The 27,442-nt window shown below is 44.8% G+C and overlaps 1 protein-coding gene and 1 long non-coding RNA gene across 6 annotated transcripts in view; one reads left to right on the top strand and one right to left on the bottom strand.

The window, feature by feature from the left end:
• Osbpl3 (oxysterol binding protein like 3) overlaps positions 1-20,188 on the top strand; it is a 180,638-nt gene extending 160,450 nt beyond the window's left edge. For all 5 annotated transcript variants that reach the window (XM_036180240.1, XM_036180238.1, XM_036180236.1 and 2 more), the window contains 6 exons: positions 1,085-1,163; positions 2,008-2,152; positions 6,331-6,475; positions 11,530-11,656; positions 13,815-13,937; positions 16,262-20,188. In XM_036180240.1, the coding sequence (XP_036036133.1) occupies positions 1,085-1,163; positions 2,008-2,152; positions 6,331-6,475; positions 11,530-11,656; positions 13,815-13,937; positions 16,262-16,358 (716 nt within the window). In that variant the 3' untranslated portion in view covers positions 16,359-20,188. The remainder of the gene's footprint in view (positions 1-1,084; positions 1,164-2,007; positions 2,153-6,330; positions 6,476-11,529; positions 11,657-13,814; positions 13,938-16,261) is intronic.
• The window catches only part of LOC118579137, a 32,568-nt gene continuing 20,627 nt past the window's right edge, over positions 15,502-27,442 (bottom strand). The window contains exons 2-5 of the long non-coding RNA XR_004944438.1: positions 21,958-22,121; positions 19,404-19,460; positions 16,302-16,348; positions 15,502-15,599 (exon numbers count right to left, since the gene is read on the bottom strand). This is a non-coding gene — a long non-coding RNA (uncharacterized LOC118579137). The remainder of the gene's footprint in view (positions 15,600-16,301; positions 16,349-19,403; positions 19,461-21,957; positions 22,122-27,442) is intronic.

The following is a 27,442-nucleotide window of genomic DNA, read 5'->3' as shown; positions in this document are numbered from 1 at the left end:
TTTAAAATAGTTTCATCACTCCAAAAACAGCTTGCTTTATTTATTTATTTATTTATTTATTTATTTATTTATTTATTTATTTTTAGCTAATAATGCTCTCACAGCTTCCTTCAAATTTACCATTTGCAGTCTTTCATAAAAGGACTCCACTTGCCTCTCTCATCTGGACCACAGCCGTGTGTCTGCCGGCCTCCCTCACCCCTACAGTTGTTCTGTCTCAGTGCATCCACTAGACAGGGCCTGCTTCCATCTTGTTCTCCCTTTTCTCTCTTGGTGGTGGCATCTGAAAATTGGGACAGCTGATGCCGCTTGTAAATGTCCCCTCCTTTTCCCAGCCTGTGTCTTTTGCTGCCTCCGTCTCCATTTTTGCTTCTTTCCTCACGAGCCGCTGCACCACAGCGCTTGGCTCGACTCGCTTCTCTCCTGCTCATCCCCTGAGCAGCCGCAGCAGCCGGGTCTCTTATCCCCTTGCTTTTAACGCCTCCCGCCCAGGCTCTCTTCTCAGTATGGCTGTGACATTTTTTGCAAGGTTTTTATCTAATCACACTGGTTCCCTGATTCTTTTCAGCTCAAAGAAGACTTGTTAGCCAGGCTTGCAGAACCCACCGTTGCCTCAGCCTGCCTTTCTACGCTTCCACTTAGATAATCTCAGACCTACAGGTCCGAGCCACACTCGGCTCTTACACCTCTGACCCTTTAAATACTATTTATTTCTCCAATACTGATTTCTCTGTGCACCATGGACTCATTTGTGTACTGCAGAGCCCTGCTCACGGGCCCTTTCTGACAAGTCTCTTTGAGGCTGCAGCACCCTGGAGACAGCCTGTGTCTGTGTGACTTCAACTTGTTTTCATCTCACTTTTGTGCTGTAGACTCTTTCAAGAGGACTTTGTCTTACAACCTTGTTTTCCTGATTCCGTGTTGGGGACCCCGTTGGGGACCCATTTCTAATGCATGAACAGTTGTCTCCATTAGAATTAATTTATCTGTGGTGGTTATAGGATGACCAGTCATTTGTCAAGCCTGAGGCCTCTGGTCTACTAGCTGCATTGCTTGAATATGTGATATTTGAATTTTGTTTCAGATGTGAGATGGAAAAATAAATTCTGGGGTAAATCCATGGAAATTGTCCCAATCGGCACAACCCACGTGACGTTGCCAGCGTAAGTTCCTCTGTGTTAGGAATGTCGGCTCTCAGGCCAGGAGTCCACGTTAGTGGACTGTCCAGGCTGCCCACCCTGCCCCTGGCTTGGAGATGCATCTGGCAGTGGGTTCAGGTAGTGGCAGGCTCATAGTCTGGTGTTTTCTCTCACTGGATGGAAATGCCCCCTGCAGACAATAGCTCTCTGCACAGAAGCTTTTAAAATTCACTTTTGCTTCCCTTCAAGATAAAGAATCATTTTTCTTTATCATTGTGGTCTTGCCTCGCTGACAGAATTCCCTCAGAGACAGACATGGCTTTGGTGATGCAGGCATCATCAATAGGTGTTTTTAAATCAAAGTGATAGTGAATCCAGGATTCAGTGCCAGGTTATGGGTAATCACATGCTGCTGTGCCCCTTCCTCCCGTGACTGTTGGTCAGGCTGCCACACCTTTCTTGTCTCTACTGCCCTTACCTGCGTCATAGGACACATGGGAAGATTAGACACATATTATGTATAAAGCACTTAAAATATTGATTACTATTTCCTCACAGTTGCTACTTAACCCTGTAAGCAATGCCTAAGTTCTTCTCATGAAAAAGATGTAAATAATGGGCAACTGTTGAAGTGTGTGGGAGCCTGGCTTCCCCCCAGTTGCTCCCTTCTGCCATTTTCCCTTCTGTAGTTGGGCAGTTTTCTGGCTCAAGAGCCTCAGCTTACATGTCACTTGGAGCCTTATTTGATGCAGGGTCTGAGATGGAGGGCTGAGTGATGCGTTCCCTGCCTCCTTGTACGCAGTAGGATGCCTGCCGCATCTGCGGCCGGCTCTTCTGGGAGCCGTCTTTGACTGCTCCTCTCTTTCAGCTTTGGAGATCACTTTGAGTGGAACAAAGTGACTTCCTGCATCCACAACATCTTGAGCGGGCAGCGGTGGATCGAGCACTATGGTGAGATTGTCATCAAGAACCTGACGGATGACTCCTGCTACTGTAAAGTGAACTTCATAAAGGTACCTTGAGGGAGCCCAGCTCCGGTGCTGGAGGGCGGAGGCAGGGCCAGGTGCCCACGGCACAGACCACTCTGTCCCTTGACTGGGATGTTGACCCTGCCTGCCTGCCTCCCCTACCATCTGCCCTTAGCGCAGAGCCTGGGGGGACTCTTCTACAAGACGCCATCAGACTGTGACAAAGATGCAGGAAGACATGATGCTAAGTGGATAAACCAGATGTGAAAAGATATATTCTATATGATCCCAATGACATGGGTACCCCAAAAAGCCAGGCTTATAGAGAAAGAAAACAGAGCAGGGGTCACAGGAACTGGGTGGAGGGCAGGGCAGTTTGTGGGCCATGGGTTTGGGGCTTCTGTTTGGGAAAAGGAGAAAGTGCTAGAACTAGAAGTGGTGACAGTTATACACCATTATGACGGGGCTTCATAGTTTTGAGCTTTGCATTTAAGAATGGTTGAAACGGGGGAATGGAGAGATGGCTCAGTGGTTAGAGCACTGACTGTTCTTCCAGAGGTCCTGAGTTCAATTCCCAGCAACCATATGGTGGCTCACAACCATCTGTAATGAGATCTGGTGCCCTCTTCTGGCCTGCAGTCAAACATACTGTATACATAATAATAATAAAAAAAGAATGGTTGAAATGAAGCCAGGTTTGTTGGCATGCACCTGTAATTGCAGTACTCAAAAGGTTGAGGCTTGTGAATGGTGACCTTGAGAGCATTCTGGACTACAACATGAGACTCAGTCATGAAAGAAAGGACTTGGGTGGGGACAGCTATGCCTGTGTGCTTTGAGGAAATGCTTGACCAGCCATCCCCTGAACAAAGCTTTCCACTCACTTCCAACCTCTCCAGCAGATGTCTGCAGCCTCTCAAAGATCCACGAGGCTCTGCCCCGTCAGTACTGCCAGCTCTCACCCCTTGGAATGCACATGCATCTGTAGTACATGCACACACACACACACACATACACACACACACACACACACACACACACACACACACACACACGTGCACGCACTCACCCTCACCCTCACTCCTCCCCAGCCCCCACTCCCACCACCCTCGCTCCCCTCTCACTGCTGTCTGCCTCCTCAGCCACTGAGCACACTGGCCTGCTTTCCTCACTTCCTCCCCACTGGCCTCCTTCCTCCAGATCCTGATGTTACCGTCTCTTTCTGTCATCCACTCCATTTCACCATCTGACGTTCAAGGGTTTTGTTACCACTGAAGTTGGCTTCCTTCTCCTTTCTTTACCCATCTGTCTCTCTGTCCTCCTCATCCTCCTCCTTGCCATCCCCAGCTCCACAAGAGTAAAGGCCTGGTTGGTCCTGTTCTTCCTACAGCCCTTACTGGCCCTTGATGCCAACAGCAGAGGCTCAGAACATTCAGAGACAAATGGAAAGGTCAACCAGGTGCAAGAAAGTATGTAGGGTCTCTCTGACTTCCTTAATTTGAGCCCCACCCCTTTCTTTCCCTCCTGGAAGCGTTTTACTTTTTAAAACCCCAAATACTTAAAGTGGCTTTAAGGTATAGCCTTTGCCAAAGAATGTTTGTGTTTAACTAAGATCAAAATCCTAAACTGAGTGCAAAGTCATACATACACTCTTTTCTGCACTACCTGTAACCAATGGGGACATCTGTGAGGTTGACCAGGCAACTGTGGCAAGAATGTATCCCCCTAATCCAGGTAGACCAGTTGTCCACATCTCAAAGGAATGTGTTTACTCCCTTGTCTACCATCTACCCTGTTCTCATCTACTCAGGACCAGAGAAAGAATGAGAAGACTGGCCTCAAACTCAGAGCCGTCCCCCTGCATCAGCCCTGAGTACTGAGATTACTCGGTGTGTCCACCATCACATGGCTTTATAGGAAATGCACATTAGTTATTTGAGATGAGCTTTGGTTGTTGAGAGAATCTGGGAGTAGACGCCAGGCACGTGTGGGCCATGGCCGTCTCCTTGGCGACTTCCCATCCAGTTATCAACATAGTAAAAGGCAAAGATCTGTAGTAAAGGGCAGAAATCTGACCCCTGCGTCCATTCTTCTCCTGCCACTTTCACGTGGCTGGAGAACTCATTCACTAATTCCTCGTTCACTTCTCTGCACTGCTGCGTCTCACCCTCCCTTTGCATTTTACCAAAGCTTTGAAGGGAGGAAACTGAACCAGCAGAAAACGACCTGGAAATGCTACTAAAAAATTCCCAGATATGGTTGAAAATAGTGCCAGGGCTTTTGATTTATGTGGAAATGCCTTCTGTTCATGGCAGTTTTTAAGGGTGGCCAGGTACTTGAGAGCTTTCCAAAGCATCGCCTCTAGGGAGTTGGCACTCCCTCTGCTGGCTGGAGAGCGGTACTGTGTAAACTAGGCTGAGCTGAGCTGTGCTTTCGGGCTGGGATGAGCAGAGCTGAGCACACTAAGCCACAGTCAAGCTGCCTCCCAGACCATGATGTGTGCTGAGAAAGTGGCTTGTATGAGGTCCCTGCAGCTGGAACAGGCCTAGAAGGGGAAAACAGTGGAAACTGCAGTTTTAAGCAACTTTCTTAACTAGTATGCAAATGAGTATCTTCTTCGGGTAAAAGGAATTATGAGTTAATTTTAAATTGTAATAGCAAGAGCTGTCAGCCTTTAAGATCCCAGTGACATGCCTGGGGCAGCTGCTAATACACTAGCCAGTTAGCACTAGCTAATGCACTAGGTACTTGGCAAATGCCTAAGAGCCGAGTTTTGTGTTCCTATGTTACATGAAGCGAAAGTAGAAAAAGTAATAACATACTCACACACACACACACACACACACACACACACTCACTCTCACACACACACACACATGTTCGCTATTGGGTTACAGACTACAAATAGGAGATTAATTAGTAAATTTTACTAAATAGCTAATGGTATTTTTTAAATCCAGAATCTAGGCAAGCTATGGGATCAGGCTAGAAAGCCTAGAAATAAATCCACATGTTTACACTTAATTGATTTCAAAAAAAGAACCCCAGTATCATGTGGTGAGAAAGGGCAGTTTCTTCAATAATGCTGGTGAGACCACTGGATATCTACATGCAAGAGAGGAAATATTTGCAATCTGACAAAGTGTTGAAATGTAAAACATATAAAGGAACTCAACAGGAAGACAACAGTGGATAACTGGGGAGCTGGGTGTGGTATGCACCCCAGTAAGACCAATAATTGAACTCAGGCAGCTGAAGCAGGAGGAGCACTGTAAGAGCTATACAGCAAGAGCCCATCCAAAAATTAAAATGCAATCTATATACAGATGAACCAATAGATGCTAGACAAAGTGTCGGGAGCCAGGCTCGAGGCTAACGGCTCTTGCTGCAAGCCTCAGGATCCAAATGTGGTCTCCAGAGCCCACATGGGAGGAAGAGTGAACTGACTCCCGGAAGTTATCATCTGATGTCTACATGTGTGCTGTAGCATGCTCAAGGACACACACACATAAGCCAGTGTGTTCAACAAAGGCAAATAGAGCTCGGTGGCAGAGAGCCTGCCTCCCAGAAAAGGGGTACAAAGTGCCTGAACGACATCTCTAAAAGTGCAAACAGATAGATGAGTGGATCATCCTCTAATCAATCATCCAGGAAACGCAAATTAAAACCCTGTGAGATGTCAGCTCACTGCCTCTTAGAATAGCTCGCACCGAGAGATCATGGTGGTGCATGCCTTTCATCCCAACACTTGGGATCTCATGCCTTTGCTCCCAGCACTTGAGAGGCACACATGCCTTTAATCTCAGCACTAAAGAGGCAAAGACAGGAAGTGATATGGCTGGGCAGAGAAAGGAATATAAGGCAGGAGGAGGCAGGAACTCAGTCTGTCCGCTGAGGAGTTGGTGAGGTGAGAGGTGGCTGTGGCTTGTTCCTTTGTCTCTCTGATCTTTCAACATTTACCCTAATGTCTGGCTCTGGGTTTTTATTAAGACCAATTTAGGATTCGAGCTACACATAGTGTCATGTAGTCCAGGCTAGCCTCAAATTCAATTTGCAGCTGAGGATGACCTTGAACTCCTGATCCTCCTGCCTTCGCTGTAGAAGAGCACCACTGGGCCCGACTTTAGTTCTTTCTCTTGCCCTCTTCTCCCCCTCATCCCGAATCCAATACCTGTAGTAAGCAAATGCCAGTCTTACCCAGACCATTCTCATCTGCATTCTAGGCAAAGTACTGGAGCACTAATGCCCACGAGATCGAAGGCACAGTGTTCGACCGCAATGGGAAGGCTGTGCACCGGCTGTTTGGAAAATGGCATGAGAGCATCTACTGTGGTGGTGCCTCCTCTTCCACATGTGTCTGGAGAGCAAGTGAGTGTCCACCAGATCCCAGGCATGGGACGGATGAGTGTCTGGTCAGGGCAGGGGAGCTGGGAGGGGTGAGTGCTACTCCGGAGCGCTAGCTACCACCTGCTTGTTCGCAGGTTAGCGGTCCTGGCCCATCTGTCAAGTCCTTATCATGCGCACAATAGCATCTTAGTTTGAGTGCTAGGTTCTGTTCTGGGTTCTCAGGACCTCAGAAAGGTGCTGCCATCAAGCCAAGGGTGGCCTGAAGGGTTCTTGGGTTCCTGTCACACATGGGAGTATGACAAGCCCTGTCTCGATGCCTGTGAAGTGCAAGAAGTAATTCCTGGGCAAAGATGAAGAGGAAAGTGTCACTAGAAAAACTAGTCACTTGGGCTTCCCAAAGCATGCAGGATCCCCCAGTTGGCCAAACTGCAGAAGCCACACTATCTCCCAGAAGATACAGCTCCTGGAGAAGCTGTGCCAAGAGGGCTGTGGAAGCCCCAGCCTCCCAGCAACACTTGAGTCTTCTGACTGAAAAGTCAGAGTCCTTTTATTAAACCTCTGTCTAGTCTGGTTAAGGGAGGGAGAGAAAGGTTGGGGGTTGGGGTTGGGAGGAAGGGAAAAGAAAAACCACTGCGTTCATCATTTAAGCCATGGGGCTACATGCTATGATTTAATACTAAGTTGAGAGGTAATGCCTTCTGTTGTTAATCTCCGGAGCCTACTCATGTCAGAGACATAGGTCCATGGGGAAACATTACGCTACACGTGTTTCCTCCCATGTGTGAAGAGGGTTGTCACAACAGTATGAGGTCACCTCATAGCCGAATGCCAAGCAGGGAGAAAAGGGAAGACTAGAGAGCTTTTGATCTTGCACCTCCCTTTTCTCAAGAACCAAGCATTTCCCAGGATTCCCAGCCAGTGTGTCCTAACAGCACATCAGCCTGAAGTGGGTCCTAATCCATCCTCATGCCAAGTGTGGGTAACAAGGAAGGCTCAGTTCCCCTGAACTTGGGCTTGTGTTCCATAAGGACGAGATGGGAGCACAGGGCCAGCGGCGTCTCTGTCAGTTGCAGCCACGTCTTCCTCCATCCCAAAGGTTGCTGTGGAACCAGAATGCCTTCCTAGCTTTGAGGTAAATAGGAGACTGTTTACATGGACAGTCTCTCATTTGCTGAAAGCTGCCTCATGGATCACTGTTACATTTGGCAATAACACAGCTTCACGGAGTTAAATAAATGCAACATAAAAGAATGCAACACATTTTTGTGTCATTAAACACATGTTCCACAGCATAAACAAATGTAACACATCTTCACCTAATATTCTACAACATTTTCCTCTAGTTGCCTAAATAAAAATAAAAGATTTTTAACTTTAACATAGTAAAACTATTTACAACAAAAATAGTAATCAAGTAAGAATCACATTTACAATGTCTAGTCCATTTGTATTTAGCAAATTCAGATAAAATACTCCATTATCTATCTTATCTTGGTGATTCTAAAATTTTATACCTAATTTACTTTCTGCCATAAACTAAGGAAAACTGTAACTCTAACTATTTAGTCTTTAACTCCATCAAAGACCCCAGAAGGATGTAATATTTCCTAATAACAGAGACCTCTGGCTGCCTGGACAGTCACCCAGAGTTCCTCTGCAATGTTGGGGCATCCATCTTTAGCCTATTAGGCCTAGAATATCTGGCAGACTTTTCAGTGAAGCAGAAAATTTGAAGGACTGTCCCACCTTATATTGACAAAGTTTGTCAGTCACTTTCCTCTGTGTCCTGCAGAATATCCGGCAGACTCTTCTGTGAAGAAGGAATTTTGCAGGACTGTTTAGCCTTGCAAAGTTCAACAATCTTTTTCTTGTGTTTTTGCCACAATGAAAGCAAACTCCATATGGAGTTTCTTCAATGCCCATCCTTTTATGAAGTAAATTAGTAGCTGCCAGGAGCAGATGTGTCTCATTGTCATGAAAAACCTTAGGTTATTAAACATCTTAAATGCCACATTCTGTAGGTCTTTGAAGTGTTTGAAAATCATCTATCTGTCTAAAATACACCTGTTTAACCTTGAAAATATGCCTAATGTGACTATAAGTTTATTATAGATTAACTACTAACCTCATTTCTTAATTATACAGTGCATTTTTAAATGAGTAAAAACATATATCCAATATAACAAAAATAACTTTAAATTTGTATCAGTATAGCAAAATCCATGCCAGTGCAAAATATCTGAGATTAATAGTTGCCTTTTATCCTATATTCTTATTTTCCCCTAAATGATAACAAACATCTATAACCTACCAAATAACATCCACTCACCCCATCTCTTGGGAAGGTGGGCATTGTGCTCTCCAGACTGCTTCCTGTTGTCTTGGGCAAAGGCATTTTTAGTGGTCCCTGAGACCATTGAGATAATGGCCAAGTCCTGGGAAAACCAGATGTAACCTTTGCTAGTAGATATCACCTGTCAAGATTCAGGAGGTCTCCATGACCAAACCTGATCCACATCCACCCTGAAAGAATCCACAACCTCTCGTTTCCTGTGGAAATAAAAACAAAACGTCTTCTCCAAAGCAATGTATTTTTTGAGTTCCACTTTAAAGGTGAGGCATTCTTAAAATGCCTAGGCTGCTTTATTTCATCAGCCCCTCTTTGAATTCCACATCTCTTAGCAGCTGTCATTTGCTTATCAGCAATCAAAAAATTCAAGGTCAATACAGCAACATACAGGATCCAAACTCCCTGTGTATTTTTCATCTTTATGTGGCTTATTCTTTTTTTTTTTTTTTGGTTTTGGTTTTGGTTTTTCGAGACAGGGTTTCTCTGTGTAGTTTTGTGCCTTTCCCGGAACTCACTCTGTAGACCAGGCTGGCCTCGAACTCACAGTGATCCACCTGGCTCTGCCTCCCGAGTGCTGGGATTAAAGGCGTGCGCCACCACCGCCCGGTTGTGGCTTATTCTTTTATATTCTTTTTACTCTCTCCTTAAAGAATTATTTTTAAACTATTTCTTTCTGTGACTGTCTATATCCGTTTTGTTTCTTTCTTAAGCCTATGCACATTGTAAAACACACTGGAACCTGTTTAGAGGTTTTTCCATCTGAACCTCTTTTACTGCGTATCTCTAGTCTTTTTTTGACCACATAAGCCTTTAAACTGCTAAGTGGTGTGGCTAGGACCTCCACAGTGGCTTTAACAGCTGGTTCTACCAGCTTCTCAGGTCCATGAAAGCCAAACCTTAAGCTTGCTGACTGGTTGGAGTTGGTAAAGAACTGCATTCAACCCCCCAGAGTTCTAGAATACCAATGCTTGCACTACACCAGGCATTTTTTACCTAGGCTTTTTTTTTTTAACTTACTGGCTGCTCAAGGGCTTGCTGTAAGGCAGAAACTCTTAAAGGAGCCACATCCCTTTGTTTTGTTTTTGTTTTTCAGCTTTCTAAGACCCTACATAGAAATTCGGGCCTCACGTTGGAGCAACAAAATGTAGGGTTTTTGTTTTGTTTTGTTTTTTTTAGGGTGTTTTTGTTTGTTTTTACTCTTAGCTCTTTGGGGGCCCACCACTCAGCTCCCAAATAAATACATGACAATAGATTCTTACTTATAAATGCCTGGTGTTAACTTGGCTTGTTTCTAGCCAGGTTTTCTTAGCTTACTTTTGCCTCTGGGCTTTTACCTTTCTCTATTCTGTATACCTTTCTTTACTTCTTACTCCGTAGCTGGCGGTGTGGCTGTGTGGCTGTGTGGCTGTCTCCTGGCATTCTCCTCTCCTCCTCCTCTCATTTATTCTCTCTTCCTGCAAGCCCCACCTCTCTCTCTCCTCCCTATTGGCTGTTCAGCTTCATTGGACCAATCAGGTGTTTTAGACAGGCACAGTAACACAGCTTCACAGAGTTAAATAAATGTAAAATAAAGGAATGCATCATCAAACAGATGTTCTACAGCATAAATGAATGTAACACATCTTCAGCTAATATTCCACAACAGTTACATCCTTACCATTCTTCCTTGACTTTGTCTCACATGGACCTCAAGCTCTCCTGGCCCATGTTGAAGGAAATCCCCATCTTTACTCTGGTATCTCAGAGTAAGCACAGCATGGAGCTTGGCTCCTGTGTGCAAGCTTAAGATAAGGTACACAGGTAGTGGGATTAGCTGCCAGTGGAACTTGGAAAGCTTCAAAAAGTAGGTCTGTGGCAACTTTCAGGGAGGACATTTTTATGCGGATGTGTGACCAGCAAGTGTTACTACTGTCTGGGAATTCCCCTAGTCTGCTGTATCTCACTGGGATACACCTGATTCTGAGCTGAGATCAAAGTTAGGGCAAAGTAGAACCTAATGTTCTAACAGTGGGATGTGAGATTTTAGGGGCTGAGACTTGGTCAAAAGAAAGAATAACGTGTTCTGATAGCCCTTGGGGAGTTCAGCCCTTTGCAGCTGCTGTGGACTTCTGGGGGAGTTTGGCATCTCTGCATGAACATGAGTCTTCTGCAGTGGGAGTTGGCTAGTTAAAGGTCTAGTGGGTTTATTTATTTGGTTTGTTTTTTAAAACTTTAGTGTGTGTATGTGCGTGTGTGCGTGTGTGCGTGTGTGTGTGTGTGTGTGTGTGTGTGTGTGTGTGTGTGTGGTGGTATGAGTGCAGGGATATGTATGCCACCACGGGAATATGGAAGTCAAGGGACTCCACAACTTTGTGGAGTCAGTTCTTTCTACCATGTAGGTTCTGAACTCAGCTCATCAGCCTTGAGTGGCATCTCACTGGGCCCCTGGTGTGTATATTTGAATAACAAATTTTGTGATCATTCAGACAGTACAGATGCTCCTCAGCACTGAATAAATTCACTAAAGGACCAAGGCAAAGAAACCATATCCCTGGGATAGAAAACTCCGGCAGGAAAATCTGTAGAGAAATGCTCAGTAGCTGCTTGTTAGTCAGAATATTTTAATAGAAATGGAACATTTTAGAGTTAGAGATGATACATGGCTTGTCAGAGATGAAAAAGGTGAAGGAATTTAACTAACATGAATGAATTGCAAATTAGAGCGGGTGGTTTATTTCTCTTTCAGATCCTATGCCGAAAGGCTATGAGCAGTATTATGGCTTCACCCAGTTTGCATTAGAGTTAAATGAAATGGATCCCTTGTCAAGGTCTTTATTACCACCCACCGACACTCGGTTTAGGCCAGATCAAAGGTAAGGATTTTTTCAAAGAGCTTTCTCCCCAAAGTCATTTAAAACAACCTACAAAAACTGGTATCCATAACTGCCTGGCTAACCGGAGCGTGTGTTGGGAACTATCATCAGGTGTACAGGGACAAAGTGGAGGCTTGAAACATCTGTCTCCAATGGACGAGAGCCTGTTCTTCCATCCTCCTGTGGGGCATCCTCCACACATCTGTAGGGCCCATTTCTATTGAAATGCAGAAAAGAGGGGAGGGCTATTTTGAAGAATTTCACTGTGTGTAGGATTAAGGAATTTAATGTTTATTTGAAATAGTGAAAGTACCCAGCTCTCCTAACCCTCCAGTTGAAATGATTATAGTGAGTTGTATGGTCTGTGACAAGGCTTTTCCTCTTTCCCAGCCTCAGTTTCCTACTCAGGAAGACAGAAAGAAGAATCTCCCCCAAGCCTTTTGTAATTGAGACTCAAAATCTAAGGGCCACATGAAAGGAAAGATTGCTATGTTCAATTTAACTTTTTTTAAAGCCTTAAATACAAGTATATAACCAAATTCAAAGACAATGGATCAACATAAATCTGTATTTACAATCTTACACTATGGATTTGGTCTAGAAATCAGTAAGACACTAAATAGGGAGAAAATGGAATTGGGGAAATGAACAGTTCATGGATCAGAGGCTCGGATATTCCTTAAACATGGAGAGAAATTCAGTTTTGCTTATAATATTTTTAAAATGCTGATTTTTAAATCCAGGTGAAAATAGCGTTATTACCTTAGACTGGCAAAACAAAAAACAAAACAAAACAAAAACCAACACTGTTGTTGGTATTTGTGGCCACAGGCCACTCCCCCAGCCACATGACCTCGTAAGTACTGGCAAAATGTGTAGGCATCCCTCACGTCCTAAGTAATCCGTGTGCTGCGTGACCACACAATCTGCGCATGCGTGCCGTAAACCCATCTGCGCATGTGCAGGGGAATCCATAGAAGCAGGACACAGACTCCTCCCTTTGCTCTTCCTCCTCCTCCCCTCTCTCTCTGCACGGGTCTTTCACAGACCTGGGCACACTGTCTTTTGTCCCTGCCCTCTCCCTTCTAATAAATCTCTTGATAGTGAGTTTTGTTGTGCCTCATGTCTTTTCCTCCCTGAGTAAAAGCGCTTATTAAAGCCAACAACTATCTGTGGCTGGCGACAACATGCTATAATATATAATATAATATAATATAATATGATATGATATGATATAATATAATATAATATAATATAATAATATAATATAATATAATATAATATAATATAATATAATAATATAATAATATAACATAATATAATATAATAATATAACATAACATAACATAATAAATATAATATAATATAATTAATATAATTAATATAATATAAATAAGTATATAATATAAAAATAAGATTTATTTATTTATTATACAGATCTCATTATAGATGTTTGTGAGCCACCATGTGGTTGCTGGGATTTGAACTCAGGACCTCTGGAAGAACAGTCAGTGCTCTTAACCTCTGAGCCATCTCTCCAGCCCCTAAAGTGTAGTTTTATAATATATCAATTAGAGACTCACTTTTTTGTCCAATACTCCTAAGTCTAGAAGTTTCTTGCACAGATACACTTTCTTATGTGTAAATGGTGGTTGTCCAAAGTCATTCATTGCAACATTAAATGTAACACTAAAAGTAGTAGGAACAACCCAATATCTACATGTAGAGCATGTTTGAAATACATTCACAAAATGGAATACTATACAGCTATTGAAAATGAAGGTGTCTGGGCACTACTGTGAAAAGTTCTCTAAGACGCGTTGTTAAGTAAAAGGTAAAGTAAAGCAAAGCAGTTTTGCCACCATTTATGCCCTTAAAATAGAATAAAAATCTGTATTTATATTTGAAAACCATGTACCCAAGAAATGTGACAGTGTGGAGTTCCCTGTCACAGGAGGGTGAGGGAAGTAGAAAGCTGGCTCAGGTTTCTCTGGACAGAGTTTTTGAACCCTGCAAAGATCACCCATCCACAGAAGTTTTATCTTCTTCTGGCCCAGAATACTGCATCATGGGCTGAAGAAGGGCCAGGTTGGGCAGAGAAGTGGTTGGTTGTGGTTTTTCAGCGACTGTGCCTGTCCTCTCTCTCCTCAATGCCCAGGCTTCTAGAAGAAGGGAACATAGAGGAAGCTGAGGTGCAGAAGCAGAGGATAGAGCAGCTGCAGAGGGAGCGGAGGCGGGTCTTGGAGGAAAACAGCTTGGAGCACCAGCCCCGGTTTTTCAGGTTTGTGCATAGAGGGCGTGGTGGGCTGAGGGGTCCTGCAGGCCTCACTGTCCTGAAACAGGATTGGCGCCTCCTCACCGCTCCTTTGCTCCTTCCCTTGGCTCGGCAGGACTGCCACTGAGTTTCTCAGTAAACCCCTGTAGCCGAAGGACACTAATTAGAGCTGCTCCTCACACCCGGCCGGCCATCTTGTTACATCTGCAGCTGAGGCTGGTTGCTGGCAGGGCTAGATTTTACATGACAGGCTGTTGGTGACTGCCCTACCATAGAATTCAAAGTATCTATGCCTAGAATCAGCAGTTCCAATGCATTTGTGCTTGAGTTCAAAAGATCTGATTGATCTTTTAAAACAACTTTCTGGAGCTGAGTTGAAATCATACTTGTAATCCCAGCATGAGGGAGGCTGAGGCAAGAGGATTGGTAAGAGTGTGAGGCTAGCCTGGGCTATAGTGTGAAACCCTGTCTATAGGTAGATGGACAGATGGGCAGACAGATGGATAGACAAGACAGATTAATGGATGGATGGATGGATGGATGGATGGACGGACGGACAAATAGATGGATAGATAGGCAGATAGTTAGATGATTTGTTGATAGGGTCTTGTTTACAATGTACATAAAATTGTAAAAGGGCTATGGGCAATTATAGCCCCTTTACCCTCTCCCATCCTTATTCTAACGGAGGAGAAACAGAGGCGCAGAGAATAGAGGGGGTTGAAGAAGGGCCCAGTGGAATCTTCCAGATGGGGCCATGCCTTTCCTGACAGCCTGGCCAGTACTCTGTATGGGTTGGGGATTTGTTGCAGCAGCTTATGTAGAGAATGCACACTCCTGGTAGGTCTGCTCCTGACCGACAGCCAGTGGTTTGCTGATGTTTGGGGCAGGTCTGGTTTCATGTATCAGTATGGGCAACAGATGCAATTTCCAGAAGGCTGTAGGGACTATTCCTAGCAGTGGGAAACATCTGTCTTTTAAAACATTGGGAACGTCAGTTCTGGTGGCACAGACATGTAATCCTAACACTCTGGAGATTGAGACAAGAAGATTGCAAGTTCAAGGCCAGCCTAGGCAAGTGAGGACTGACAACAAAATCAAACCCTGCCTCTAAAAAGAATAAAAACGGTACCCAGAACATCTGCTTTATTCCCAATGGAGTTCATGGCAGCGTAACTGCTCATCAGTAGGGCAGTGCTAAGATGAACTGTCATCCATCCCCACAATGGAATATCCCTCAACTGTTTAAAAAGGCATGAGAAACCCCCATCACCGAGGTCACCACGTTGACCTATAAAGAGCAGATGGCAGATGTTGCTGGCTTGGCAGGTGGTAAGGCCCCAGCAGTCACTTACTCCAGCTGTTCATCATGAAAGTAATCATAGATATTATTTAAAGAAATGGGTAGGGCTGTGTTCTAGTCAAACAGTATTTCAGAGGTATGCATGTGGCTTGGTGGTAGAATAGATAGCATGCCTGCGGCCTTAGACTTGACCCCTAGCATTACAAACACAACTGCTCTGGAGGCTGCACTGGGTCCTTGGGCCCCAGTTTGCTGACTTACCATGGGAGAGTGAAGATAGATGGTCCGCATCTTCCTGTGTGAATGGAAAACATCTCCAGTATAGACTATGGTGTGTAATGGAAGGGATAGCACACTGCCCAGCACTGTGGAAGGGAGAGAAGGCCGTGTGTGGTCATGTGCAGGAGCTTTCTCCGGCAGAGTGAAGCTGACATCAGAGCCTCGGGAGCAGGCATGGGCTGGGAGGCAGGGCTAACCAAAAATGGTAGATCTGTGTCCTGTCATGTCTTTTGAGTGTGTAGCCCATTTGGTTATCTTTTCCCAGAGGAGTAAACCAAAAGTTCCCTCTCCAAACTGTTGTGGTATCCAGTTCTGGTCCCGTTTTGGTTTGTTCTCTTTTGGGCTTTTTGCTAACTTAGGTTTACTTTGATCAACCTAGTTGATTGTGCAGTATTTAGTCATTCCCAGAGTGGTGGCTGTTAGCCCAGCCCTGTTTGATGGACAGCACACAGAGAATACACACACACACACACACACACACACACACACACACACACACACACACACACGGAGAGAGAGAGACCGAGAGATGTTCTCTCAGAAGCACCACCTCCCCAGCCTCCAGGCTTAAGAACTTAATGTAATATCAGAAGTAAAAAAAAAAAAAAAAAAAATGGCTGCCAGCCTGCAGACACCATTCTGATTCCCAAACAACAGGAATAGTGGATGTGTCTGGAATGATGAGGGGAAGGAGGGGAAGGGAGGATGTGATAGCAGAGTCTGCAAGAAGCTGTCTCATCTCTCACAGGAAATCCAGCGATGACTCTTGGGTGAGCAATGGGACCTACCTGGAACTGAGGAAGGACCTTGGCTTTTCCAAACTGGACCATCCCATCTTGTGGTGAAAAAGCAAAGAAGAGAGATGTGTTAGTGTACTTCCCTCACATCTGCTTCCGGAAGCAGTGCACACTTGTGTCTGTACGTCTAAAAGATAGTATCTAGAATGATCACTTGTGCTTAGCTTAGCATTGTAAGTACTGAAGTATATATTTTCTTCAGTAAGTTTCTTTACAATTTCAAGTATTATCATGATTGTTTATATGAATGTAGAACACCTCGGTATTTCCTTTTATATATAAACTATTTAATAAAAATGAAAGATTGAATGTTAATGTGTGGGTTTAAAGAAAATGAAGCTTTAACACTAATTTCCCAAAGGTAAGGGGGGAAATCAAATGTATGCCTTATAAAATCACACTGGAGAAAACAGTTATCTCCCAGGTGCATTAAGAAATAAGAACACCCGGGGTTGCTCACCCGTGCACTAGCTATCCAGGTTTAATTGGTAGCTGGGATATCTCTTTGCCTCAGACAGCTCTTGAATTGCTCATACAGAACAGTCTGCTGGTGCTGAAGTACCAAGATTATTTTCATTTGCATTTTAGTGGTTAAGGCGTCTGTGTGAGGTGAGCAGATGCATATTTTTTATGTGAGGTGGGCATTGCCTGTTTGGAAGGGAAAGCCTTCTCTCCCTGTAGTTCTGTTGCCTTATATATACCCACACACACCCACACACACTTGCTTAGATTAATCAGAGAGGTCTCCAATAATTCAGTGTCCTGGTGGCATCCCAGGGAGGCAAAAGCATTTCACTTTTTCTTAGTGAGAGCTGAATCCTTAACAATTTAAGAAACTACTTTCAGCTTCCTGCCCCACCCCGGCTCACAAGCCCTCCTTCTGGCCCCTATTTCAGATGGAATGTCTCCCATGTAGTACAAGACATACAGTAAACAGCCTGCAGCGGGGTGACCTTCTGAAATTTTAGTGCAATCATGGTGGTTTGAAATAACCAGGCATGTCCTTCTTTCATGTGGCTTTGGTGTTATCTACCTCTTACTAAGATCTGTACTCTCAGCCATGTGTAGACATTTGACCATCTGCCTTATAGACAAGCATCAAGCATTGTTCTTCTTCTGTGTCATCCTGAGAAAGCTGCAAAGGTTTTACCTCTCTCCTTTCCTCTCTTCTTTATAATACTCTGACATCTGCATCTGTCTCAGAAAGGAGCTACCAAAAAGAAACGGTCGTTCTTGTAAATGTCTTACTTCACATTGCGATAATAGAATGTGTGTGGTAGCTGAATTGTGTTATCTAAACAATTCTGACTTCTGCCCAGAGCACGTTAAAACCAAAGCCTAATTGTTAAAGCCTTTGACTTGCATGTCTGTAATGATTCTATGAAGTATTGTGTGTAATGGTAGGGTAAAGAGATTTCTATAGAAAGAATTTGAGGGGGCCAGTGAGATCAGCTCAGCAGGTAATGGCCCTTACTGTACAAGCCTGGCAGCCTTAGTCCAATCCCCAGGACCTACATAGAAGGCGGAAGAAGAGAGCCAACCCCCCAGAGCTGACGCGTGTCACACCAAGTAGCCGACTGGACAGCACTGGGTCTTCACAACGGAGTGTTGAAAGTGAATCAGTAGTCTTTGGAGTCTTCAAGTGACTGTCATTTTAAACAACTCATTAAATATTGGTTCATTTATTCCACTTTATGGAGACATCAAGATGAACACAGTGGGAACCTCATTTCCATTTCTAAGCAGCTGGATGACACAGCCTGATTCTTTAGTTCCCGTTTTTCTTTGGTTCCTTTTAAAGCGTTATCCACATTCTGCTCACAGGCTTGAGGAAGTGGGCTGCAGATTTAACGGCTCTCAGTGGGGAAACAAATCTGGTGTACACAATGTGAGGATAAATGTGGAATTTTAGTAATATTGACTGTTAAATAGGCCTGCTCCAAAGGCTGGCTCAAAGGAGAAAGAAAAACAACAAAAACAAAAACCCTAAAAAATACCACCGAATGGATGCCACTTTGTGGTACCACTTATTTGAAAATTCTTAGAGTATCTCATGGTGTGATTTCTAGCTTTATTTTTGGAATCCCATGAACAGCTGACCCAAATGTCACCTCTGTAGTCACCTTATTTGAGTCAGGGACAAGAATGATCAAAATACGTTCCAGAGCCATATGTAAATTCTCTTAGTCCCTGCCGGTGTCTGGATGAGGGTTTTCTGACATACAATTGGTCTGGAAGTACAACCTTGGTATTTAAATTTTAAGACTCTGCAGGAGGGAGGAGACTGCTGCATTCCTTCCATCCTAACACACCCTTCCACCAACCGTGTGTAGGACTTGCATATCTTATAAGGAAAACAGAACCATGGTGTTGTTTGAGAAGAATTAAAGTAAAGGTTAAGTCTCTGGACTCTAACTTTTTCAAAGGTGGTAGTAAAAGCTTCAGTGCTGTTCACATCCTGCTGCTAGGACACTTCTGGTACTCACTAAACAGATCACTTCCCCTCCCAGACCCCAGGGGGCGTCTGGTATTAAGTAAACAGATGCAGTTCACTTCCAAGGCACTAGGGTGAATCTGGTACTCACTAAACAGATGCAGTGCACCTCTGAGACACCAGGGGGGAGTCTAGTACTCACTAAACAGATGCAGTGCACCTCTGGGACACCAAGGGGGATATTACTCACTAAACAGATGCAGTGCACCTCTGAGACACCAAGGGGGAGTCTGGTACTCACTAAACAGATGCAGTGCACCTCTGAGACACCAAGGGGGAGTCTGGTATTCACTAAACAGATGCAGTGCACCTCTGAGACACCAAGGGGGGAGTCTGGTACTCACTAAACAGATGTGGTGCATCTCTGAGACACTAGGGGGAGTCTGGAACTAACTAAACAGATGTGGTGCATCTCTGAGACACTAGGGAGAGTCTGGTACTCATTAAACAGATACTGTGCACCTCTGAGACACCAGGGGGAGTCTGGTACTCATTAAACAGATACTGTGCACCTTAGACTGGTGTGTGTGTGTGGGGGGGGGGGGATCTTGTACTAAATAGATGGAGGTTCACTTTAGGATATAAATACAGTTACTTACTAAGTAGCGAGAATGCCTCAGCAGTCCCCCAGTCTTCCCGTGCATCCGGGGGCCTTCCTGAAGGAAAAGTACACAAACTGAATTTTTTAATGTTTACTTCATTTAGGCTAACATTTTCAATTTGTGATGAGATATTTTACTCTACCCTTAAAGATGTCAAGCCAAAAAAGGAGGTAAGGGTTACTTTGCTTTTTAATGTAGGCTGACTGTGCACTACAAGCTCTCTGATGGACTGTGGCTATTATAGACTGTCCTCTTAGCTACCAATAAGAGCAGTAAGTTGCTCTCACGATCTTAGGATTAGCAGCTACAGTGTGTGGGCAGAATTTATCTGAATGTCTTTAGTTTTGATATCAACATCAGCATAAATCTATTTTTGCTAGCAGATTAAAGCTATTTTCACGTGTTCAATTTTCTGTGTTGTATTGATCTGTGACTGAGTATTTATCTTTCTCTGTTGAAAACCTACATATTGAACAAGTATCTGTGAATCATGATGGTCTACAGTGCAAGTCTGTTTTAAAGGCCAGTTTTAGGGGATGCAGCAATCAGAAATGACTCATTTATTTCATTCATGATTTTTTTTTTTAATTTTCCTCTGTTGCCTCCAGAGGATATGCTTCTGGGGGAAAACTTTGATACTTGTAAATCGTCTGCGTAACCATTTGTAAAGGCTGAGTCTTACCTTGCTGCCCACCACTGTTTGGCTTCCCAGAAGCCCCTTCTACTTATTGTCTCCCTCCCCGAGTGGCTCAGTGGCTGAGAATAAAGAATATACCAATGGCCACCTTTGTCTTTGTTTTCCTGGTTGTGGGCAGTTGATGGGAGAGGACAGCAAGATCTTATTCGAGTCTGTCTAGAGGAATAAACCTGCCCGTCTAAAGCGACAGATCCTGAAATACTGAATTTGGGAAACACTGGGTTGCTGTAGTCTTCACCCCACATTTCCCAGTCACCCTCAGCTATTAGAATAGGCACTAGGAGCTCCAGGGAGGTCACCTCTACTCCAAGGATCCTGGCCTTGCTCACTTCCTGTGCTATGGAAATACCATTTCCTGTATGTCACAACATGAAATGGAAGCATGTTGATAACACCTGTGCAGTCACACAGACAGTGACTGATCCATCTCCCCTATCCAAGTCACATCCCTGAGCATTCATGGGACTTCATTTGGTTCAAGTTGGTATGTCCCAGCATCCTTTAGAATAATGTGTTGCTGAAGGAAATCTGAAGAGCGTCCTCAACTTTGTAAGATACTGGCCACTCTTTGCTCATGTTGGTATTAAAGCATAAAGATGCCAACAATTGAGGAGACAGTTTGGAGGAATACATACACTCCAAGCCATTAGTTTAAAATTTTAGCCATGTTCTCATTATCCCCATAAAATACAAGCGGCAGTATAGTTCCCTGTCATCAGTAATGAGCAAGCCAGGACTGTATCCCCAGCTGGCGTTCTTCTCATACACTGCATAGCAGAAGTCCTTCCAGGGAACACAGACCAACCCAAGCCAGTCAAGAGAAGTAAATGGAGGATCCAGAGCAAGTTTGAAGCATGGAGGATTAACAAGGCCGGAAGCCATTACTACCTCAGTGGCAGCTAAAGCTCCCAAAATGGAGACACCATCAGAAATGTGGTTTTGAGGTACATGCCACTTTGCCAGACAACCCAGAACAGTCTAGAAGAGCTATCCCTGGCTGGGTCTCAACTCAACCATTTGTGTAATGGTTTTAATGAGCTGAGAAGAGGCTCCTTAATTGCCATCATTTAAAATCATAGACCAGGAAAGATACATTAATTAAGAGCGGGCGGTAGTGGCGCACACCTTTAATCCCAACACTCGGGAGGCAGAGTCAGGCAGATCTCTGTGAGTTTGAGGCCAGCCTGGTCTACAGAGTGAGTGAGATCCAGGACAGGCTCCAAAGCTGCACAGAGAAACCCTGTCTCGAAAAAACAAAACAAAACATTCTTAAATTTGGTAAAGTCCTGGGAGTAATTTACACATATGTGTATGCATGTGTACACACACACACACACACACACACACACACACACACACACTTTCCCCAGGTATTTCAGACTTAGACAGCCCAGGCACAGTGTTGATCAGCATTTTAGTGCCACCATGGGGATGGAACACAATTGCCTAAAATTGTCATGCTGCTAGGGACAAGTTTCTTTTCCTAGCTTCTGTATATTGTTTTATAGTGTCTTTGAAACTGAACCTGGGGACTAGGTGGCCTTAGCTTTGATTTCAATGGAGTGCCTCTTTGTGGCCCAGAATGGACACCACAGGTGTGTGCTTCCTGCTCACCTGTGTCTCGAGTAGTTTTCCTAAGGGCAGCACAGAAGGTGGCCCCAGCTGCTGCTGGGATGGAGTCTTGGGGACACATTTATGGAGCAAAGAATGCTTCTAAACCTAGACATTTCTCCACCTTCAGAAGCCACCCATCTGGTGGCCAGCTGGTAGGTAAGTCACCACATGCTCAGAAGGCTCTGTTGTTCACCTTGTCCAGGGAGAGATGATGGCAGCATCTCTAGACTGGTGACTTACCTAGAGGAAGTCTGGCTCTCAGTGACAGGAAAGAGCAGGAGGTGGGGGTTGTCTCCAGGGAAGGGAGAAGTTATAGGTGACTCAAGCCTTCTCTCCAAGCTTGCTACCGGCATGCTTAATCTTGTCCATTTATAATCACCATGGATATACGCCTTGGGGCACATCTGTGAAGGAAATTCTGGTTAGGTTAGTTGGGGTGGGAAGACCCACCTAGCTGTGGGCTCGGGTCTTGGACTGAATGAAGGGGACACCGGGAGCTGAGCAGTAGCATTCTTCTCTCCTGTCTGACCGTGGCTGCCGTGTGACCCAGCGGCCTTGAGCCTCTGCTCCATGCTCGTCCCCACCATAGTGAACTCTACACTCAAACTACAGGGTTGGTTCTTACCTTCTGCATGGCTCCCTGGGACTCAGCAGCAAGTGTCTTTACCTGCTAAGCCATCTTGCCAGTCCCTCTTGCATGTCTTGCTGTGTGAGGTGACAGATGTTCTTTTTCATTAGGACACTGATTTTCTTGGGTTCTTTTCCAATCTAAAGAGCACCTGTGCCGCACAGTCACATACACCATGTACTGCTAGTAGCAGAACATGACTTGGGGCCTGAAATAAGGGTGTCACGGGGAATGTTACTTACCTTACTAACCAAGCCTCCAAAGACTGGAAGATATTTATAGATATAGATTGTTCTGTATTCTTTCTATCAATAAGGTTCTATTTTCCTCCTCAAGGCTGCACTAATCCTTTCTAACTCTATCTGCCATTGTGTGCTTACTAACAACTTCGTACCCAACTGCCTTACAGTTCCCACATCTACTGGCCCATCACGTCCATCCTTGTAGTTTCCAGTGCCTCTTTTTCCTCAGCATACCTTTCCATTTTTCTAGCCAAATGTACAAATATGCTTGTAGCATGAATCTGAAATGGTCTTATTAATAAAATCAAACCTGGAGCCAGGTATTAGGGTGAATGCTGGAAGATCAGAAAAGCAGAACAAGCCACATCTACTTCACCTTGTCAGTTCCTCAGCTGATCCTGTTTCCCCAGGCTAGAAGCCTCTGAGTCCTTATCCGAATGGGTCTCAGCTGAACTGTGCTGCTCCAAAGCCTAAAAGCTTAACCAGCCAAATGCTTCTAGTTTCTGGTCTTCACACCTTATATATCTTTCTGCTTTCTGACATCACTTCTTGGGATTAAAGGCGTGTGTCACCTTGCCTGGCTGTTTTCAATGTGGCCTTGAACTCACAGAGATCCAGATGGGATTTCTGCCTCTGGAATGCTAGGATTAAAGGTGTGAGTGCTACCATTTTCTAGTCTCTGTATCTAGTGGCTGTTCCATTCTCTGATCCCAGATAAGTTTATTAGGGTGTACAATATTTTGGGGAACACAATACCACCACATATGCTCATTCTCACTCTTTCAGGAAAGGCCCACATTCAGATGGGACAGGCTTCTGTACCCTGCACACTGGGTCATAGGACCAGTTCCAGTCCAGCAGCTGGGGATTGGGTGGAAGGTCACAATATGAGAACATATGCAGAAAGAATCACTTAGGAGATGTATTGAGAAGTGTTAATTGTCAAGGATGAGCCTTATGCCCCTTTGCTGGCTGCTCTGCTCTCTAAGTTAGTCTCTCCTTTGCCTGGGCACATGGTTATCTAGCTATGACATTTTCAAACTAGTAGTTATAATGATGTGAACAGATTCTGACTGGAAAGTTGTGAGAAATGGGATCTGCATCTCCTGGGTTATGCCTCGAAAAAGAAAGAGCCAGACATTTTCTTCCTGTCTCCACTCCCTGGTGTCCAGGGTGTCTGAGGATGCTACCTCATATTGGCAAACCAACAAAGTAGATGGATCCTGGGGCCCAACCTGGAAGGCCAACAACTCGTCATGTTTTGCCCGGGTCATTCCCTGTTCTAATATTGAGCCCTGCTAACCAGCCTCTGTGGGCTTGGATAAACTGAGATAACTGGTCAACCTACACTGTTGAACTGCCTTATCAGCTCTAGACAATGTATTAAAACTCTAGAGAGAGAGACTGGGCCTGGGGCTGAAGAGAAAAACCAAACAAGGCTTCCATCCTGACTAAACCACTGCATTTGGGGTCCCTTTGTTTACGTCATCATGCCCTGTCATATCAGCACATATAAACGCCTTTGGTCCAGAGATCCTGCTGACCATTTTCTTCTTATCACAGCATGAGCTCTGTGGTTCCTCAGCCAGGCTTCTCTAGCCTGTTGTCTGGCCTATCACATCCGAAATCCAATCTCTTACTCTCATCACAGCCTGTGTGTGTGTGTGTGTGTGTGTGTGTGTGTGTGTGTGTGTGTGTGTGTGTATGGCACAGGTGTGCAGGCACCGGTACAGAGCAGAAAGGGTGTCTCATCCCCTGGAGCTGGAATCATAGGCAGTCGTGACTGCCTGACAAGGATGCTGGGAGCTGATCTTCAGGTCCCCTGGAAGAGCAGCGAGCACTCTTGACCACAAGCCATCTCACTAGCTCCCACAGTCTTTTAGAAAAGGCCTTTGAGGAGAACAGATGGAGAAAAGCTGGAGAAGAGTCAAGACAGCAGATTTTTCTTTTTTAAAAGTCTCATAATATATGTTCTTAAGAGAAAATGGAGTTTGACTTGCCCCCAAATTGTTTGAAACAAAATAAGTGGGCACCATCAGCTTCCTGGGACCTGCATCAAAGCCAGGAAGTACATTTAGGCTTAGACGGTTGCTGGGGTGTGTGTCAAGGGCGACTCTGGGAAGCACATTCAGGTACTGACTGGGAAAGGTCTTGCTGATTAGTGAGTGGGCTGCAAGGCTAGCCCCAAGGAAGCCAGTGAGCCCCCAAAACCATGGCTGTACCCAGTAGAGCTCTCATCTGAAATAACTAGCTGTCTTTAAAAAAAAAAACCAACCAAACAAAAAAAACAGAGTTGTCACGCATGTAGTACACAGACATGTATGTTGGTAGAACACTCAAATACATAAAGTGAAAAATAAGTAAATCTTTAGCAAAACAACAACAAACCAGAGTACCAAAGAGTCTCTTCCTAGATGGCACTTCCTGCCCCTGCTCTCTGAAGTGTCCCCAAAAGCCTGTCACTTGATTGTGTGCTTTTGGGTTCAGATAATATACGAGGCCAGACTTGGAAGCATCACAGGCACTCGAGAGAAAGGACCACTTATGTGGGCAGCTTCAGAATGCCCATGTCTTTGCCTTTCTGGTTGATTGATTAAAATACTTAGCATTCTTCACATTTATCCAGGAGTTTAACCTGACAAAGAAACCAGCATGTTATAGTCCAGGAAAGCTCCAGAACCCATGTACTTACTGTTCATGGTAGACATTCTTATTCATTTACTGAGTCATAGAGACACATGGTTACTGTTACTTCTTGCCTCCTAAATGCCCCCCAAAGACATGTCTGTTGAAGACCTGGCCCCCAGCCTGTGGCACTATTGGGAAGGAGTGGGACCTTTGAGAAGCGAGGAAGGGCTCTAGCAGGCCTTCATGGCAATCACGGCACCAGCTGGCCTTGCCCTTCTCCTCACCTCCCTCTCCCCCTTGCTAAAAACCATAGATTACATCCCTAAAGTGGACCCCAGGGTGCACTCCATATTTGACCACTGACTCCTTTCTGAGAAAAACACCAAGGTCCAACAATCAAAGTTCATCACTTGGCTACTATGTCCACCCAGGATTGACCAGCTCTCCCTCACACAGGCTCTCCCTTTTCCTCCTTACAAACCCACTCCTGCAAAAACATCTTCCCTTGCTCTCTTGCCTCCTGATGCCAATACTGCCTTTGCAGCAGCAGCAGCACCACACATACACACACACACATACACACACACATACACACATACACACACTACACACACACACACACACACTACACACACACATACACACACACTACACACACACATACACACACACACTACACACACACACTACATACACACACTACACACACACATACACCCACACATACACACACACATACACACACATACATACACACACACACACACACACACACACACACACACACACACACATGCCCCTCCCGGGCGATAAATTGCCTTTGTGCTGAGAATTTGGTGTCTGGGCATGTCCTGTACCGATTTGAGGGGGATCCTCCCCTATAAGTGAGGCCTGTAGAAGGAAGCTAAGTCATTGCACCTAGGCCCTTGAAGGTGATATGGAGACACACCCCCAGCTCCTCTTCTGCCTGCTTCCTGGCTATGGTGAGGCTTCCCCTGCTGTGTACCTCTCATTCACTATGATTTCCAACTTCACCACAGGCCCCAAAGTGATGGGTTCAAAAGACCATGGACTGAAGCTGAGACCATGAGCCAGAGCCTTGCTTCTTTTAACCCGTGTGCCTCAGATATTTGTCACAGTAACAGAAAAGATAACTAACACAATTACTTTTAAAACAATTAAAGTTTAAATAATTGTAAAATAGTGTAACAATTCAACAAAATGGCTGCATTTTAGTTTTAGGAACAGAAATTCTTACTGGGCATGGTGATGGTGGTACATGCCTCTAGAGGCTGAGGCAGGAGGATTTTCATGAACTTTGAGGCCAGCAGAAGAGCCTCAGGTATAGAGCAGATCTTGTCTCAAAAAGCAAAAACACAAAATAAAGAATGGGAAAATTACGTCCCATCCTCCCAGGAAATTGAGACCGAAAGACCACTGAAAATTCAGTGCCAACCTGGGTGAGCTGGCTGCTTTGTGTCCATTTGCAAGAACTGGGGTTATCTGGGAAGAGTGAGCATCAGGTAAGGAATTGCCTCCACCAGACTAGCCTGTGGGCAAGCCTGTGGGCCATTTCCTTGATGGATAACTGACGTGAAAGGGCCCAGTCTACTGTGAGTGGTGCGTTCCAGGCAGCTGTTCCTGGGTTGTATAATTGAGCAAGCTGAGCAAGCTGTAGACAGCAGTCAGTGCGTACAGTGCTCTTCCACTTCCGGCCTCAAATTCCTGCCCTGGCTTCCCTCAGGGATGGGTTAGAAAGTGTAAGTGAAATAAAGCTTTCTTCCCCAGATTGCTTTAGGTCATGGATAGAAAGGGGTACCGAGATCATGGCATATTGCTGTGACCGATCCAACTATGTTGCTTTGGAGGAGGATTGTAGAAGTATCTGGGTCTTTGACCTGGAAAAGCCACTGAGTGTTCAAAATTTAATAGGCTGTCCTGTGGGAGCTTGGAAGATTGGTGTGTTGAGAGAAATGTCATCAGTGGAGGCCTGGCTTATGAAGTTCCAGAGGGAAGCAGGGACTCTCCCGGAGCTACCTACCATCTTCTGACTGAGAACCTGTGGTTCCTGTGTTGCCAGGGCTGAAGAGTCCACTGTGGTTAATGAGAAACAGCACCACTGGAGGGAAATGTTTGTTTCACCGAGACATGTGAGGCTGGTTAGTCAGGGCCTGCGAAGTGGGCTGTGATTAATGAGAGTGAGCATCATCAAGGTGAAATCTTCAGG

The sequence above is a fragment of the Onychomys torridus genome, chromosome 3, assembly GCF_903995425.1.
Source record: "Onychomys torridus chromosome 3, mOncTor1.1, whole genome shotgun sequence".
Classification (NCBI taxonomy): domain Eukaryota; kingdom Metazoa; phylum Chordata; class Mammalia; order Rodentia; family Cricetidae; genus Onychomys; species Onychomys torridus.
The sequence above is the reverse complement of the archived record's forward strand: the minus strand, read 5'-3'. Positions and strand labels throughout refer to the sequence as shown.